Here is a 16,384-nt window from a genome sequence, read left to right as displayed (position 1 = left end):
AAATTTTCTCTTATTACATTACATTAACATTTTCCCTTTTTATGAATTGGAAAGAGCTCTCAGTGTATGCATAGTGTGGAGTGTGATACTTTTTAAACCACAAAGCATCACACATGAAACTAGCAGACTGGGTACCACAAGTGGATCTTTTAAAGCTACACATGAAACAAAGTGAAGAGTAGAACTGTTCATATATGGGGAGGGGAAAAGACATAGAAGAACGTAGTATTGTGGATGCACGCAGAAGTTCCATTGTAATTACAGACTTATCTATTTGTGTGAAACCATGTTTTCATTTTTATTATAAATCTTAAATATATATTACAAAACCCACATTATTAGTTTAAGAGTTAGACAAAATAAGTGCGTGAAGCATCTGGTCAAGCCAGTCACCCTTCTGTTCATGTCACGTGAATGGGACAAGGGGTAGTGGAGATGTCAGAAGTTCCTTTTTGGTAGAGACTGTATCAAAATGAAGGGAAAACCCTCAGTATGGGCTGTTTCTCAAGATCTGGTCAGCTCTACTTGATTTTTCTCCAGTAGATTTGCTTTATCAACTACCTTTCTTACCAGTACAGTTAAAATAACCATTCTTACTTCATTCTCTAGGTTTGACATGAAACATGCATTACACAGCAGATGTGTAAAAGGCTTTTTATTAAGTCATAAAAAGCAATAAATTATGTGCCAAATTTTTCTTTGCATTTAAAAACTTCAGTCTTACATTAAGAAATTCAAAACATACCGTGTCTGCATTTTGCAATAGGCAGATGCTGTATCAAATGTATTCATGGGTAACTTTTGACATTTTCACTCTGCAGAGTAAGGAATAAGGATGCTGCTGCTTGTTGCATATAACATCTAGAAATAGACATTTCAGGAGAGATAGCAAACCATACATTTCATATCAGCGTAGCTACAGCGGCCAGTCAGATTTTACAGGATAGAAAGATCTGTTCCCCAGCACCCTCCTACACCAAAGTGATTATTGAGACATCTGCTTCCCCCTTTAAATTTACTACAATAGAAACACCAATGCACAAGTAAATACTGATGAGAAACAACTTATTTCTCTCTCTGATAACAATGAACATGGCTCAGCTTTAGAATCTAGGAGAAAGAGATTGCTTATGCTTTGTGAAGTCTAACCCAGTTTCCCTTTGATTTAACAGGAGGGAGTTTATTGATTCTTGTCTGCAGTTGGTTTCAGAACTTTTTTTAATCTTGGTTAACAGATTGCTGCCAATGAATTGTTTTGCTTTAATGTTGGCTCCTTGGGCTTTGTTCCAACACCCCAGCACATCTGTTTCACTGCAGAATCTGTTTGTGTTGTACTCTCTCTTTTCACCTAGAAGTAAAGCTCTTTAGTTGACTTCTTACCATTATTATTACTATTAAATCAGCCTGTTCTCTGATTCGAGTAGTTTCAGAGGATGGGGAGTCGAGGTCATAACATGTGCAAAGTGATCACTATGTACTGCAGTGGTGTGATTAAATAAAAGCCTGAGACAGCGTAGATGCTTTTGCACAGTACCAGTTTTCTCTTGCTCTGGTCTGCACACAGGTAGCTGGTCTCCAACCATCACAGATGTGTGGGTGATTATGATAAAACTATCATTGGTTTATTTTCTCCTCTTAGCTGTGCTCCTGCTTGCAGCTTTCTTATCAGCTCCTTCAAAGGTTTCTGTGTTCTTTGCAGGATTAAGCATGGTTTAATGTTCGATAAAGGAATTTAAAATGAATGCTATCAGCTCCCTCTGCACTAATGGATATATACACGTTTATTTACTGGAAGATATTCCCATCATAGCAGTATGAAAAACTTCATAGAAGAGACAGGTGTGCCATGTACCCCATTCTGCTGAAACCAGTGTCCAAAGTGCTACAGATAAAGCATGGAGACAGCACTGTATTTTTAATTATCATACCAGTCCAGGAAAAGCAAGGAAAATGAACACATCACAAGGAAGAATAGAATCCATACTCGAAATCCAGCATTGTTTTTGATGGCCTGTGAGGAAAAGGTTCTCCATTACCATCACCAGTAAACACACAGTGGCATTTCAGTAGTGGCAACCCAGGATGGCCTTTAGTGGCTTCCCTCTTCTCACCCACAAGAGAAAGAACAGAGCTCGCTGTCAATTTCAGGTGAATAAGTGAGGTTGGCTGCACCTCTTCAAATCTGTCACACTGAACTTCCTCTCAAAAACTTAAAGTAGGTCATGTTAAGTGGAACTCAAAACATTAAGAACTACATCAAAATGTACATGTGTAAAGGGCAGATTAAGTTCCAAAAGTGAACTTCTGTGGTGAGAAGTAATCAGGCCTTCACCATTCTAATGAACAGTGCCTGACTAGAAACATCAAACCCAAAAACACCCCCAAACCCAACAACTGTTTCTGGAGTTGGGTTAGCACCATCAGTCATGTATTTCAGTCTCAGAACAAGTATTCTCTTGGATTCCCCATGCTAACATTGAGACCAGCAAATACAGGGACCCAACTTTCATTTTTCAGATTTACACATGGAATTTTTTTTTATGCAGTTCATTCAGTTTTGTATTTGTCACCTTTCTCTACTGTTCCTCAGTGTGGTTTAGGAAACTTAGTTCTACCTACAGATGTGAAAAATGAGGCAAAGACAACTTCAGTTCATGCCACATTTGATGCACATTGCAGGAGAGCTGAGCAGTAGATAACACAGAATATGTGAGTCAAGGATGAGTTTTCAGGAAGGAGCAAACGAAACAACTGAGCTATTTACTCAGCAGCCTAATTCAGGAAGTCTGTTTTTACTGAAATCTCAGTTCCTGAAAGAAAACATCTTTTCATTCTAATTAGTAAGACAGTGGGATAGATTAGCTTGCTAGGAGCATGGGAAATGGGTTCAGCTGACACTCAGTATTTAACTCCAGCTTCAACAATTCCAGCACTGTCCTTTATTCGTAGTCTGCAATTCCCCCCCACCCCTTTTTGGTTTTTCATCAAACTCCACAGGTGCTTAACCTCATGTCATTCTGTTCAGTGAGGCCAGGTAGATGCTGCAGCTCCTGCTGGCCTGTGGAGCCCTTCAGTCATGGTCAGTGAGACAAGCACTTACCACCAAGAGCCCTCCCTAGCCTGTACGAGTGTCCCAAAGTGTGCCTCAACACCCCAGCACACACTGCTTAGTGCTGTGGGTGAACTCACAGGAGCTGTTAAAAGCAGCACTTGGACAAAGATGAAAGTGAAGAGAAATGAGTTTAAAACACAACTTCGAGACATTACCTCTCGTATGTCTTCGTTGCCTTCTTTGATATTCTCTGTTGCACCCACGACTAATTGATGGATATTGTCAATGTCAGTTTCCTGTTAAAAAATGAGAAACAGAGATTAATATCAGGGGAAGAACACACCTCCAAAGACTTGGGCAGCAAACAGAGTTCTAGAATCTGGTGTGATGGACATCTTCGTTTCAGTGATGCAAAGGTACAGACAATTAACCTGTAATTTCTTTACCTGTGATTTCATGAGTCTGAACGGAGACCACCCAGACCCGCAGGAAGTCTTCCAGTTATCTAGAACCAAATCTAATCTAATTGTTGACAGCTCTTTTGGAAGAGGTGCCACTATTTCCAGATGAGATGCTATAACCTGTTTACCAGGACACTAGTTCTCAGACAGAGGGATCATTCTAACACATACATTGTATTTTCCATCCTCAGTACAGACTAGTAAGTAACAACAGTAAATATCTTGATTTTCCATTTGAAAATCAGAACACTTTTCTTTCACATTTTCATCACAGATTAATGACTCTTAAGCTTCCATCTTGCATGTAACCAAAACCAAAACACCCCCCCTAGTAAAATCCCCCAGTTGTATTTGCTGGTATAGTATTATACTGACCTGTTGCAAGACTTTTTCAGTGAATATCTCTTGTAATCTGGAGATTTCCACCACTTTTCCTTCAATTTGTCTGGGCAAAGAACAGAAACAGCCCATTAGACACTAGTGCTAACATTGCTTGCTCCTGCAGATGCAGGTTCTCCAGCCTGGGATGGGGCTACTCAGAAGGCCACCACTGGCAGCTCCACAGCAACAGTCTGCGATGGACACTACGATAGCACATGGCTGGGACACACCAGCCCCCTGGATGCTCTGGAGAGGCTGCACCTGGAAGCTGCCAAAGAGTGGCCTTCACTATGAGGATTCCACCTATGGTCCATCTTTCATCTAAGATAACAAAATCCATGGTGAACCATAAGTGGTTCATTCTGACATAGCCTTTTGATGTGCTACTGTGAAGTGTGGAATTCTCCTTACCTAGTTCTAATAATCCCACATCCATTTCCACGTTACCCACTCAGGTTTTCTGCGCAGCACACAGAGAGTGAAGGGTGTAACCACTGAGACAGGTCCCTGCCTGGGGGTCAGTGACTGCACCTCCCTCTGCATGTGCAGTGCACAACATGGTACAAATGGAAAACTTCATCTTTTGAAACTTAACTGAGTCAATGTAAACCTTCCGAATTTAACCAGTGCTGTTTGGACAGTTTGTGTGTCACTCAGAACCACCTGTGGGACAGCACAACGTGTGAACTCACACGGTTGGTTTCTTGGATCCCTCCCCTACCACACCACTGCCATTCCCGCAGCCAGGCATCCTGCACAAATGCACCCTGTGGGGTGTTGTCCAGGTTGTGGGACTATCAGGCACAGCAGAAGTAACAGGAAATGGTACCTGACTTCGTCAAAGAGGTTATTCATTTCACCAACGAGTCTCTGGTTCTCCTGTTCGAACTGGAAGAAGGAAATCACACACATGAGCTCACATACTTGGTCTTGGTGAACCCTCTTCAGTACCCACCCCAGATCAACCAACCTCCACCTGTCCTTGCAACCTATTTACAATACATCCCAACTGGAAAGATGTTCAGGAATTACTGACAGTGGTCTAAATAAACCGTATGAATCTGCTTGTTTGTAACCAGTCCTTGTAACACTTGTCATTCTCCTCCCCTCAATGAAACAAACGCCAAATCTAACTTGTGCACGTTACTCTGCAGGCAGGAAAAAGACAGTGAGTGAAATCTGTTCCTTATCATTGAGTAGGGAAAGCCACTGAGTGCTTGTCATGCTCTTTAAGCATGTGATGCTCTTCATAACATCTTTGCATTGTCCTTCACATTACTCACGTACCGCCCATGATATGAACAGCTTTTATATTTCACTACAGTATGACATATTTTGATATATATACTTCATACTTCACAAATACATTTGCTTTAGTTACTCCAGTAGACCTCTTCCATTTAAAACTCACGAGTAATCAATGAAACACCTTAGTAAACTTTTAGCACTACATTTTCCAAATACAGCATAGAGACTTTATACAGGAAAATCAGCTTTGACTTTTCAGATGTACTTGACTGCCTGATCCATTTGGGATTCATGACAGAACAAGCCATCATGCAGCAAGTACGATGACACGGTTTGCTGAAACAAAACCTGCACAGACAAAATACAATTGAAAAAGGTATCCCTTGGTGTAGTAGAGCCTGTTGGAAGCTGTGCCATAAGGGTTTTGTTTTAGAAAGAACCAGTTAGGACAGCCTGAGCTAGGATTTTAGAGGTGCTGAGTGAGTTCATCCTGCAGTCTAGCAGCTTGGCCACTTGGCTGCAGGCAGCTCACGCTCAGGGAGCTCTGGCCTGCCCCAGCCATCAGGGACAGCAGAGCACCTTGTATCAGAGGGGACACAAGCCCCTCTCTGGAGGGGGGAGGTAAAGCTTATTCAAGGTATTCTACCAATCAATTCAACATGACCAAAGCCTCAGTAACAGCTGGACCTTTGCAGTACACCCACAACCAACAAGGTCTCCGCACTTTCCTCACAAAGCTGACAAAGACCTTGTCTATGTGGTTACACAGAAACAGACACAGGATACACATTTCCACTGAAACAGGACCTGCTCCCTGCCTCTGGCAAAGTGGAGTGGGAAATGCAGCAGTGCAAATACCAGGAAACAGGATTCAGAATGCAGAGTTTGGCAATCGAGCTGTGTAGGACAGCAAAGCCCTGTTCTAGGTCAGTCTCCTTGTTCTGAGCCAGCCTACATTAACACACTGGGATCCTGGCATCATTCAGTCATGTTACACTTTCATTAGCAGTACAAGTGCAGCAGTCCTTGTGGTCACCTTGCAAGGTCTCATTATCCTTTTTAACAGAGCAGTGTCTTGCCAAAAGAACACCAGCAGAGCAGCACTGCTCACAGTCTGACTGGGTTTGCAGTCACTGCAACAGGAACTGCTCACTATCTGGGCAAACACCTGACATTTAAGTTGGCAAAAAAGGAGGGGTTGCCCAGAGAAAATAGTAAGTATTTAAAACAGTCATCTTGTGACAAAAGCAAAAGGGAGGTGCGGGGAAAAAAAGGTCTGAATCACAGAGAATTATGGATTATGGGAACAGCAAGCGTTGTGTTACATCAGTGAAAGGCAAATGGGCATTTTGCTTTTAGAGCAGCACTACTGGAATAGCTGGAAATGAAGCACTCTGTACTGCAAAGGAGCTTAAACACCACAGTTTGTCATTAAGACGCAACATGAAAGTCAGTGGCTATGACATGCAGTTCACATGACCCCCAGCTGCTTGCACAGAGCCAGTCTGCAGCAGTATGTACATCTAACATTAGTGCCATGTCTGGTGGCCACCTTTGGCTCACCACTGTGACCCCCTCCCTCTCCCAGCTGTGCCACCAGCATCTCTACCCCAGGTCTTGAAGATCTTCCTTACACAGCTTGTGCAGCTTCTCATGTGCTTCCCTTAAAATGATCAGAAATGTTCCACCTGAAACTTCTGCTGTATCAAGTACTTCCATAGCACTAACAGAGAAGAAGTTAACGTGTGCACACTACTGAGGGTGCAGTGAAAAAGATCTACTGCAGCCACTGAGGAATTTGTCCTGCTCCTCTCCCCCCCACATGCACAATCCCAAGCAAGTGCTGCTGCTCATCTGATTTCACACTGTGACACCTTAGCTCACCGACCACTTCTCCTCCTGAGTTTTCTGGTAGGTTAATAAACTAGATCCCACCACAGGACCAGATGATAGGGCTGGCTTCAGGGATATTAGGGAGCAGGAGCTGAGCAAGAGTCTGCACTGCCACAGCAACACAGAAAAGCAAGAGAATGAGAGAAGGCAAGCCACCTTTCTGACCCTCACCTTCACTGCCTCCTTAGCATGCCCCACGCCATCACCACTGCCACCCACCCACCCACACACACACACTGTGCTGTAACAGTTTTCATCTTGCTTTAGGCTCATCAGGGCCTCAGAGGAACAGTACCTGACCCTCTGCCAACAGCAAATTAAATGTCAACCTGCATGGCTCATGAGAAATGGCTACTGTGTTAAAAACCAGGAATCTGTAGGTTTAATCTGGCACAAGTGAGTGTGAAATGACAGGTAAGCTTAAACAGTGAATCTCACAGATTCATAGTCTTCACAGTCTGACATAGGTAATTTATGTCATGAAGAATAATGAAAAATGATTTTTCATTTCTTTTAAAATACAGATTTCTTTTTGTACTAGAGGTTCACTGTCTACCTGACTAGCAAGATCAGCTTCCTCTCCTTGGCTAAAGGGCTCCAGAGTGTCCAAGCTTACAGATAAGGAGGGCAGCTACTGGGTACTGTTACCTTTACTATGGGTAGAGCAGCCTGACCCCATGACTTGCGGAGAACACACTGCACAGCTCCCTGCACTCCCACTGACTGCCACCTAAACCTCAGTGGTTTTGTTAAATATAGAAGTGTCGGTGTTGCAATATACTCAAGTGTCATTGTCACTGCTGGCTGTAGTGACTCCTTCTACAGATATACATGATTACATAAATATATATCAACATAATTGACTAATACAGTGATATTTGCTTCACAGTGGCAGACGGTAAAAGCTGTTTCATCAGTGCACTCCTTTATGTTCACTGTATGTCTCTGTTTTTAGTGAGTCACCTGAGGAGTCACCTCAGAACAAAACCAAGGAACAGAGCAATGAAATAGAGCCACAGGATTTAGCACTGAGTAGACTGGCTGGTCCTTAAGTGACTAAATGGGGCCACCAAGCTGTAATTGTTTTTCTGACTTCTGTAGGAATAAGTATTTCTGCACAAATACTCAGCACCAAAAATTCCCGATTTTGCTGCCTTAGTGAAACTGAGATAATTAATTTAGAAAGCAAATTTTCAATAAAGAAGCAATGAATGATTTTAATCCCTTACAAATAGCACAAATCCACTTGAGAAAGCATTCTTTAAGAAGTCCCTTTGATATTTAAAACGCTCCACTGTCACAGATTGCCTTTTAAACCACTAAGTGATCTTTGCAATGTGCAATCATGGCTGATGGACCTTGGTGCAGACAGACAGCAGTTAAGATATGCTAAACCAGTCAGTTGAACAAAAGGTTAGAGCACAGAACACATCACATACCAGTGTGTCACAAAGGGATTTTCCACGATGGGAACATTAGCCAAACTCCAGTGATCAGGATAGCTCAATGATTCATGGCTTGTTAAAGGAGTCCCTCAGGACAGGGAAATATTGTTACCAAAGTATGGCATAAAGTGACAAACTGCTTAAGATACCTCTGCAAGTCTAATGCATGCAAGAAATAACCACAGCTCCGTTTTGATATCCCATGAGGTAAGTCATTCCATGTACTGCATCTGAATTTAAGACAAAACCAACCAACCAAAAGAAGATAAAGTCAGGGAAAATTAGATATTTTCACTACTTAAACAGCAGAGACAGATTTTTTGCCACCCAAAGCAACCACAAGACACCTGCTCACTGTAACTATAAGAATCATTAATATACCTGTACTCAGGGTTATAAACTGAAATTTATTGTGCAAATCATACCATAGTCCTGCAACCACTTTGAACAATGTAAAGCTCTCTCCTGTGGGTAAAATACTGATAGAAATCACTGCTGTAGCGATACGATGGGGCTTTAATTCATTATTTTACCCAGAGGAGGGATCACGGAATCATGATTGAGAATTGTTAAGTATGATCTGACACAATACATTCCAACTTAAAACCAACACAGCAGTTTCTACACTGTGACCTGTCCTCTTCATAGCATCATTTAGGTTGGAAAAGACCTTTAAGTCATCAAGTCCAACCATTAACCTAACACTACCAAGTCCACCATTAAACTATGTCCCTAAGTGCCATATCTAAATGTCTTATAAATACCACCAGGGATGGCGACTTCACCACTTCCCTGGGCAGCCTGTTCCAATGCTTGGCAACCCCCTTCAGGCAAGAAATTTCTCCTAATATCAGCCTAAACCCACCCTGCTGCAGTTTCTTCTCATCCTATCACTTGTTACTTGGGGAGACCAACCCTCACCTCACTACAACCTCCTTTCAGGCAGTTGCAGAGATCAGTAAGGTGCCCCAAGCCTCCTTTTCTCCAGACTAAACACCCTCAGTTTCCTCAGCTGTTCCTCATCACATTTGTGCTCTAGGCCCTTCACCAGCTCCATTACCCTTCTCTGGCCCCGTTCCAGGACCTCAGTGTCTCTTTTGTAGTGAGCGGCCCAGAACTGAACACAGGATTCGAGGTGCAGCCTCACGAGTGCTGACAATCACAGGGGGATGGTCACTGCCCTGGCCCTGCTGGCTATGCTATTGCTGATACAGGCCAGTATGCCACTGGTCTTTCCTGGCTGCCTGGGCACAAGCTGGCTCATGTTCAGCTCCATCAATCAGCACCCCCAGGTCTTTTCCACTGAGCAGCTTTTCAGCCACTCTTCCCCAAGCCTCATGCAATTGGCCTCATCCAACTGATCCAGCCTGTCCTTATCCCTCTTGTAGAGCTTTCCTATCCTTTTGGAAGTAATTTTTTTACCCAGCAAGCAGTACACCCATCCAAGCCATAAGCAGCCAGTTTCTCCAGCAGAACAGTATGGGGAAACTGTGTCAAAGGCTTTACTAAAGTTTAGGTAGACAACATCCACAGCCTTTCCCTCATCCACAGAGCGGGTCACGTTGTCATAGGAGATCAGGTCAGTCAAGCAGGATCTGCCTTTCATAAATGCATGCTGACTGGGCCTAATCACCTGATTGTCCTGTATGTGCTGAGTGATGACACTTAAGATGGCCTCCTTCTGGCCCTTCTTACAGACGAGCATCGCATTTGCTAACCTCCAGTCAACCGTGATCTCCCCGGTTAGCCAGGACTGCTGATAATATGTACAAAATTCTCTTTAAAAAGGAAAGCAGGACTAAACCTTTAGATTTCAGACTGGCACTCAAGAACAGTATGAGAACATAAGGAGCAGCCTTCTGAAGGACGTTTTCTCTGACAAACCATACCATAATAATGTGCAACTTACTCATCTCTGACGGGAAGAGTGATGCATATTGTGTTTGGGAACATCTCTAATCACTGCCAAGGAAGCTTCACCCAGTCATGCTGCAGCAGCCCTTTGCTTTAGTAAAAGTCACAATTTCGAAAATTGCACATCTACTGGCTAGTCATAAATCAGGTTTTCTTTCTTTATATAAAAGAAGGCAACGTGTGCTAATGGAGGGGGGCTTTCTAAGAAATCTGAGCCATGTTCAAAAGGAGAAATTTTAGGAATATCAAAAAGCCTAACAGATAGGTTGCCAGCAGTCACATCTATGTCAGGAATTCTGTATGTATCAGTTCAACTGCAAGTAGAATTGGATCAAACAAGGCATAAATGTGCTTATTAACAGGGAAACACAGAAAAGAATCCATGAGAAAAGAAACGCAGAATCTATGAGATTCTGTTGTGACAGAAAGCTTGTTGCTATTCCTTGTAGTAAACCAATCTGATTTTGATAATCCAAAAAATAATAATAAAAAGGAATAAAGCATAACTTCATAGTTAAACAGTGTAATTATGTAAGGTGTGCTGCTGAAATAGTCCACAGAAAAAAAACAGCCAATGCTTTATTCTTTCAGAAGTTTCATAATGCTTTTTCTGATGTTGCCTTGACTTCTATAGTTTCCTGGCTAAAAAAGCAATTCATAACTAATTGTAAAAACTATTTTAATTTCAATTGTTGAAAACCAGTTGTTTCTCATTTCCTGGCTCCATGTAAGTATTTTGTAGCAATTTTAAATATTAACTGCTACCAGGAAGCCATGTGCAAAAGGTATCTCTTGTCATGGCATTCTGCATAAAATGAAAGTTGAAAATGAATTTGGGTGAATCGCTATTTTCACACATATGAATACAGCAGAAAATGTAACAAAATGGACAGTAAGACACAAGAGATACTTACCATTTGTATTTCTTCAGGTGACAGCTCATCTTCACCTTTGCCATCCCCCCATAATCCAAAGTTACTTTGGGCATCAGGCAGATTCCTGTCTGTAAAAGAACCACTGAACACTTGAGACAATGCAGGACACCAAACAGTGAAGTGAAAATAACTTTTCATCCATTTCAGAATGCTGATGAAATTGTTTTCTCTCATTTGTCATTAACTGAGATTCACCCTACATTTGCAGCGCAAAATTACACCAATAACTTTTAACTTCTCAATAGGGACAAAAGTCAATGCACATGTTTAATTTTGTGAACTACAAGGAGATGCATATTGACAGGGAAGGATGTGAAACAACTCACATTGCTCTAAGACTTGTTACAGCACAAAATACCATAACATTTGTCTTTTAACAGGAGAAAACACACGATTTTCAAAATGACAGTCTGTATGCAAACTGTTATCTTCCAATGAGACTTGACCAAGCCACCAGCTCCTCATTCCAAGAAGTAAAATCAGAATCTCAGCAACATTCTGAGCAAAGTTCACAGGACAAGCTCCATTTCCTCATGCTGTTCAATCTGCATATTGCAGTGCCAATCCTGCTGCATGCCATGCAAGGGGTCTTCCTGTGTATAACAGGAATCGGATCTGATCCCACAAACTAACCCTTACGCATCATAGCTGCTTCATTGATTTCAGTAGTACTTCCCCTTTGATTAAAGCTAATCAGCTGAATAAATCTTAGCAGGAGTTGGGCATAAAAGAACTTGAACAGCTATTTCTGGAATATTCCCTTCTGGAAGATTTATTTTTAGGCTTAATTATATACTTTTGATTATAGATGAAGTTAGAATGGGAAAGAAAAGACGCTGTGCTGCAGGAACGTACTGTTTCTGAAGCTGTTCGAGCCTCAATGTTTAAAATCCTAACGATAAGACTGCACTCTTGAGAAGGCCTCTCCTCTCCTCACTGGCTGTGGCATTTTTACAAACCCCAACAGAGATATTTGCGTCACCCCACAATGGATCAAATCTGAACTTGCTTTGAGTTATCAGATGCAGGCTGCAAATTAAAATACAGGAAGATGTAGTTTTCACTTTTTCATAATTTCAGACTTCCTTTTATCCCAGTCCATTTTTTCAGGCATTTCCAAGACTGTGTTTGGTTTTGCTATAACCTTCTAAACCTGGTGGTTTTTTTTCAATTGCATAAGCAGCACTAATGCATCATCGTTCAGATAATGACTTGTCTTGGGAAGCCTCTGAAAGGAGAAATCCTATTCACAAACAAACATATGAGAATAATTATAAAGAGAAATTTTCTCCTTTACTATTTGTGAAAACTCTCAAAACACAAATATTATGAGTACTGTTGTTTATGTCTCCTTTATAAATGTGTATTTTGCTTCCCAAGAACCAAACCACAATGTACAAATAATGACAACGTTACAAATGAGGGATGTGAATAAAGAACATAGAAAATAAACTAAACCAAAACCACCCCAACCCAACAAACTATGTTTTCCATGGGGTATCATCAGTATTTCAAGTCTGTTTCACAGAAACACAAAACTTAACTTGTTTGGGTAATCAGTGTATTTACATTGTATCAATGAATTATTTACCGGGTTCAAAGAAAATAAGATAATTAGTTTATGGAGCCAAAAAAAAAAAAAAAGACATATTTCTATTTTATCCCAGAGGAACCAATTACTTTCAGACACTGTCAGCACTGTTAAAAAACAGCACCTGTATCCAATGTGATTGTTAATAAGCAAGTTACTTATGGTAAGAGGTAAGAGAGAAATATGTACCTCCCCAGGGTTCCTCCTGTCACTGCGGTACCTTTCTGGCTTTCTGTAGCTTTCATGGAGCTGACATTAATGCTTTTATACAATTCACCCAGAAAAAGCCAAACTCCATTTCTTTTGCAGAAAGAGAAGTAGTTAACGCATGACTACAAAAGTCATGATCAAATCCTCTGAACCCTTCCCCATGCTGAAAGGAGACAGCTGCTAAGCTTGTGGACCAGTTCAAAAGCTACTCATTATTTACATTTACTTAAAAAACTAAATGTCAAATTAGTGATATGCAAATAAATACTGTCAGCATAGAAAAGCGATCTCCAGAGAGACTATTTTGCTACCATGAGGCACGTCCAGTATAATTCTAATGTAAATGGGCACTCTGCCTCAAAATAAAAGTAATTACATTTTGCTTTGGTTTCTGCCAAAAACCCAGACAAAACCCAAGTTGTGCTTCAGCATGCCAAGTAGGACATTCAGCTGCTCATCATAACGTTCACCTTAAGGACAGGACCACAAGCTGCTCTCAGAACCATCTTTACAGCTGAGATACTGAATGCAAGAGACCCGATGATGATAGCTTATTCTTAAATACAAATGATCACCATTCTCAAAACCACCATCATCCTGAGGATGAAACAGTTTATTTCTAAAAGTGATCTTTTTTCCAGCTGCTTTGAAATTTAAAAAGTTACTTGAGGCAGAGGGGAAGGCTGTAAGATTGAAACTGAGCTGCTTGCTTCCTAGTCAACTTGTTCATGTTGTTTCCATTCTTAGACAACCACCTACCAGCAAAGTCACGAGGCTCATTTCTATAAGCAGCAGCAACCAACACTTACGTGAGGAATCAGAGGCCATGTGCATTTACAAACTGTTTCAGATTTATTTTGATGTATAAGATTTCAAAGACTAGTCAGCAATCCTTCCTAAGCATTGCCTCAGCACCACTTACATGACAGGACCCTACTTTCTTATAAAAAAATTAAAGCATAAACTAGTAAGAGACAATTGGAGTAATCAAAATTAATGTGCAACAAAGCAAGCCTCATTTCTGCTTATTGCAGTGGTTTGCTGTGTCCAAGGCAACCAAAGAAGAGCATTTTCCACACTGTGGCACAAAATTGTGTTGCTAAATGTTGCTAAATTGTTGCTAAACACAAAATGTTGCAGCTAAAAATGGTACAGACACTGTGGTGGGAGTGCACACTTCCTGAGGTTGTGGAGACAGTACCAAGGGAAGAGCACAGGGCAAGGAAGATGCTACTACAATGCTGTGTCTCTGCTCATGCTAGCACACAGCTGTGGAACACTGACAATGTGTTAAGGTGAAACTCATCTGTGTGCTGCATCACTTAAGATGCACTATAAAAATGCTGCAAGCACTAGAAACAACCCATAATCAAAACCATTACTTCTTATAATAAATTTAGTGTCTGGGGCGGGGAGCTGGGGAGAAGCCTACTGATAGGGCTACAGAAGTACAAACTGGTTTACGAAGATAAGCAATGCCATATCAGAAAACGAAACCACTTGCACACTATGAGGTAATTCAGTATTAGAGACTTCATCCAGAAATGGAGTACCCACTTCACATGAGTCCATCTTTTGTAGTACCCTCAAATCACCAACCAGAGGAACTTTACTCTTTTAACAAAAATCACTCAAGAAACAATAACTGATTATCAGAATAATGTGGCCATCCAGTGCATTTATTCTGTCTTGATGAAGTATTTCCCTAATTTAATGTCACATTTCGTACAGCTTCTGCTTCTTTCAAAAAAAAAAAGAAATTCATGCTGTATATCACTGTGTACCTTGGACTCCTCTAGACAGCACAAGCAGGAGAACTCAAGCCAGGAAAAGGAAATCCAGAATCACAGAAACAAGACTTCTCTCTTTAGGTATGAAACCTGAAATTATCTGCATAGTGATGATACCTCTGAAAGGCACCCTGCAACAAAGTTCTGCCACTGTACACATCCCAGGACAGACCAAAATAGCCAAGAGAAGGGACTTGTATCCCCCAGCCTCAGAAGCATGCCACCAAGGAATCAGAAGCAATGTTCACGTGTTCTGTCAAGAACAGCACTAGCTGAAATGACCCTGGGGTTGGAAGGACTGCCTGCATCTTCTGGCTATCTCCTGCCCACTGAAAGATAAGATGCGATCCTTCCAACAGTGAAACTCAATGCTGTGGAGAAGAATATCCCCAAAACATCTGGATCTGGCCAGCCAGTAACCTCTTCTCTATAAGCATGTTCTACCTTTGAGTTGCTACTGTACAAGTGTCCAACTCAAGGTCTCTGTGCTCGAAAACTAGAAAATGTTCTCACGAAGTCACTGAGCTACCTTCCAATTCCCTGCCATCAGTGAAAGGAATGTGGAAATATCAGACAGACCTCAGCAGACGAGTAAGTAGATGTCTATTGATAAAAGTAAATAAAAAGGGAAGAGTTCATACAGAGTTTATTGAGAGGATGAAGGATCCACCAAGGCATAAGATGTTTTAATGCTATTTGGAAAAGCATGCCAAAAGTTTAAGATTTTGCTTCTTCGGTCTCACAATGTGCTTCACCAAAGCCTGATCGACTCCGGGAAGATGAAAATAGAAGAGTGCAAGTCACAGAAACAGGCCCTTGTAATGTGAAGGAACTACTATTGACCAGACAGGCCTTACCACAAAAACTAAACTACAACTAGGTTTTATTCTTACCTTTGCTTTCCTCGGCAGAAAGTTTTTCTTCTGAATCATCTAAAGGATTCTGTGAAGATTTTTCAGGGGAAAGAGGTGATCTGGACACACTGCTCGGCTCAGGTTCAAGCCTGGACCTGGAAGCACAAAGAGCCTATAATTTAACTGATATTATAAAGCTGAATTTCTCTGAAATGAGAACCACCACAGATTATTAAATTCAACACTTTAACTTTTTAACTGTTGCAAACTTTGTGTTAAGTATTCAGTTGTACTTAGCAACTTTCACTGCAATATTATTACAAGTAATATTTACAATTTTACTTTATATTGTCAATGATCATTGAAGGGAAAGTAAGAAAATAAAACAGAATTAGCTTTTTCCTGAAATAAGTATTTTTATTTAACTAGCTTTAAAGAATCCTATGAGTCTATGAACATGGTAAAAATTTCCTCCTCACCACCAGAATTTCTTTTTAATTTCTCAGAGTTGCAGTCATTGCTGTTATCAATATGAGCTATAAGATTCAAACTATATGAAGAAAATTTGATTACAACCTGTGGCAACTGGTACGAGGTTCAACAAGGCAAA

The 16,384-nt window shown here is 41.1% G+C and overlaps 1 protein-coding gene across 1 annotated transcript in view; it reads right to left on the bottom strand.

Annotated features, from left to right (window-relative positions):
• Nucleotides 1–640: 640 nt before the first annotated feature.
• STX18 (syntaxin 18) overlaps nucleotides 641–16,384 on the bottom strand; it is a 63,098-nt gene continuing 47,354 nt past the window's right edge. Inside the window, exons 6-11 of the mRNA XM_080636034.1 lie at nucleotides 15,814–15,929; nucleotides 11,309–11,397; nucleotides 4,724–4,782; nucleotides 3,889–3,958; nucleotides 3,268–3,348; nucleotides 641–2,011 (exon numbers count right to left, since the gene is read on the bottom strand). Coding sequence (XP_080492160.1) covers nucleotides 1,916–2,011; nucleotides 3,268–3,348; nucleotides 3,889–3,958; nucleotides 4,724–4,782; nucleotides 11,309–11,397; nucleotides 15,814–15,929 — 511 coding nt within the window. The 3' untranslated portion in view covers nucleotides 641–1,915. The remainder of the gene's footprint in view (nucleotides 2,012–3,267; nucleotides 3,349–3,888; nucleotides 3,959–4,723; nucleotides 4,783–11,308; nucleotides 11,398–15,813; nucleotides 15,930–16,384) is intronic.

The sequence above is a fragment of the Psittacula echo genome, assembly GCF_963264785.1.
Source record: "Psittacula echo genome assembly, chromosome: 1".
NCBI classification, from domain to species: Eukaryota; Metazoa; Chordata; class Aves; order Psittaciformes; family Psittacidae; genus Psittacula; species Psittacula echo.
Note: the sequence above shows the minus strand (reverse complement) of the source record. Positions and strands in the feature narration are given on the sequence as shown.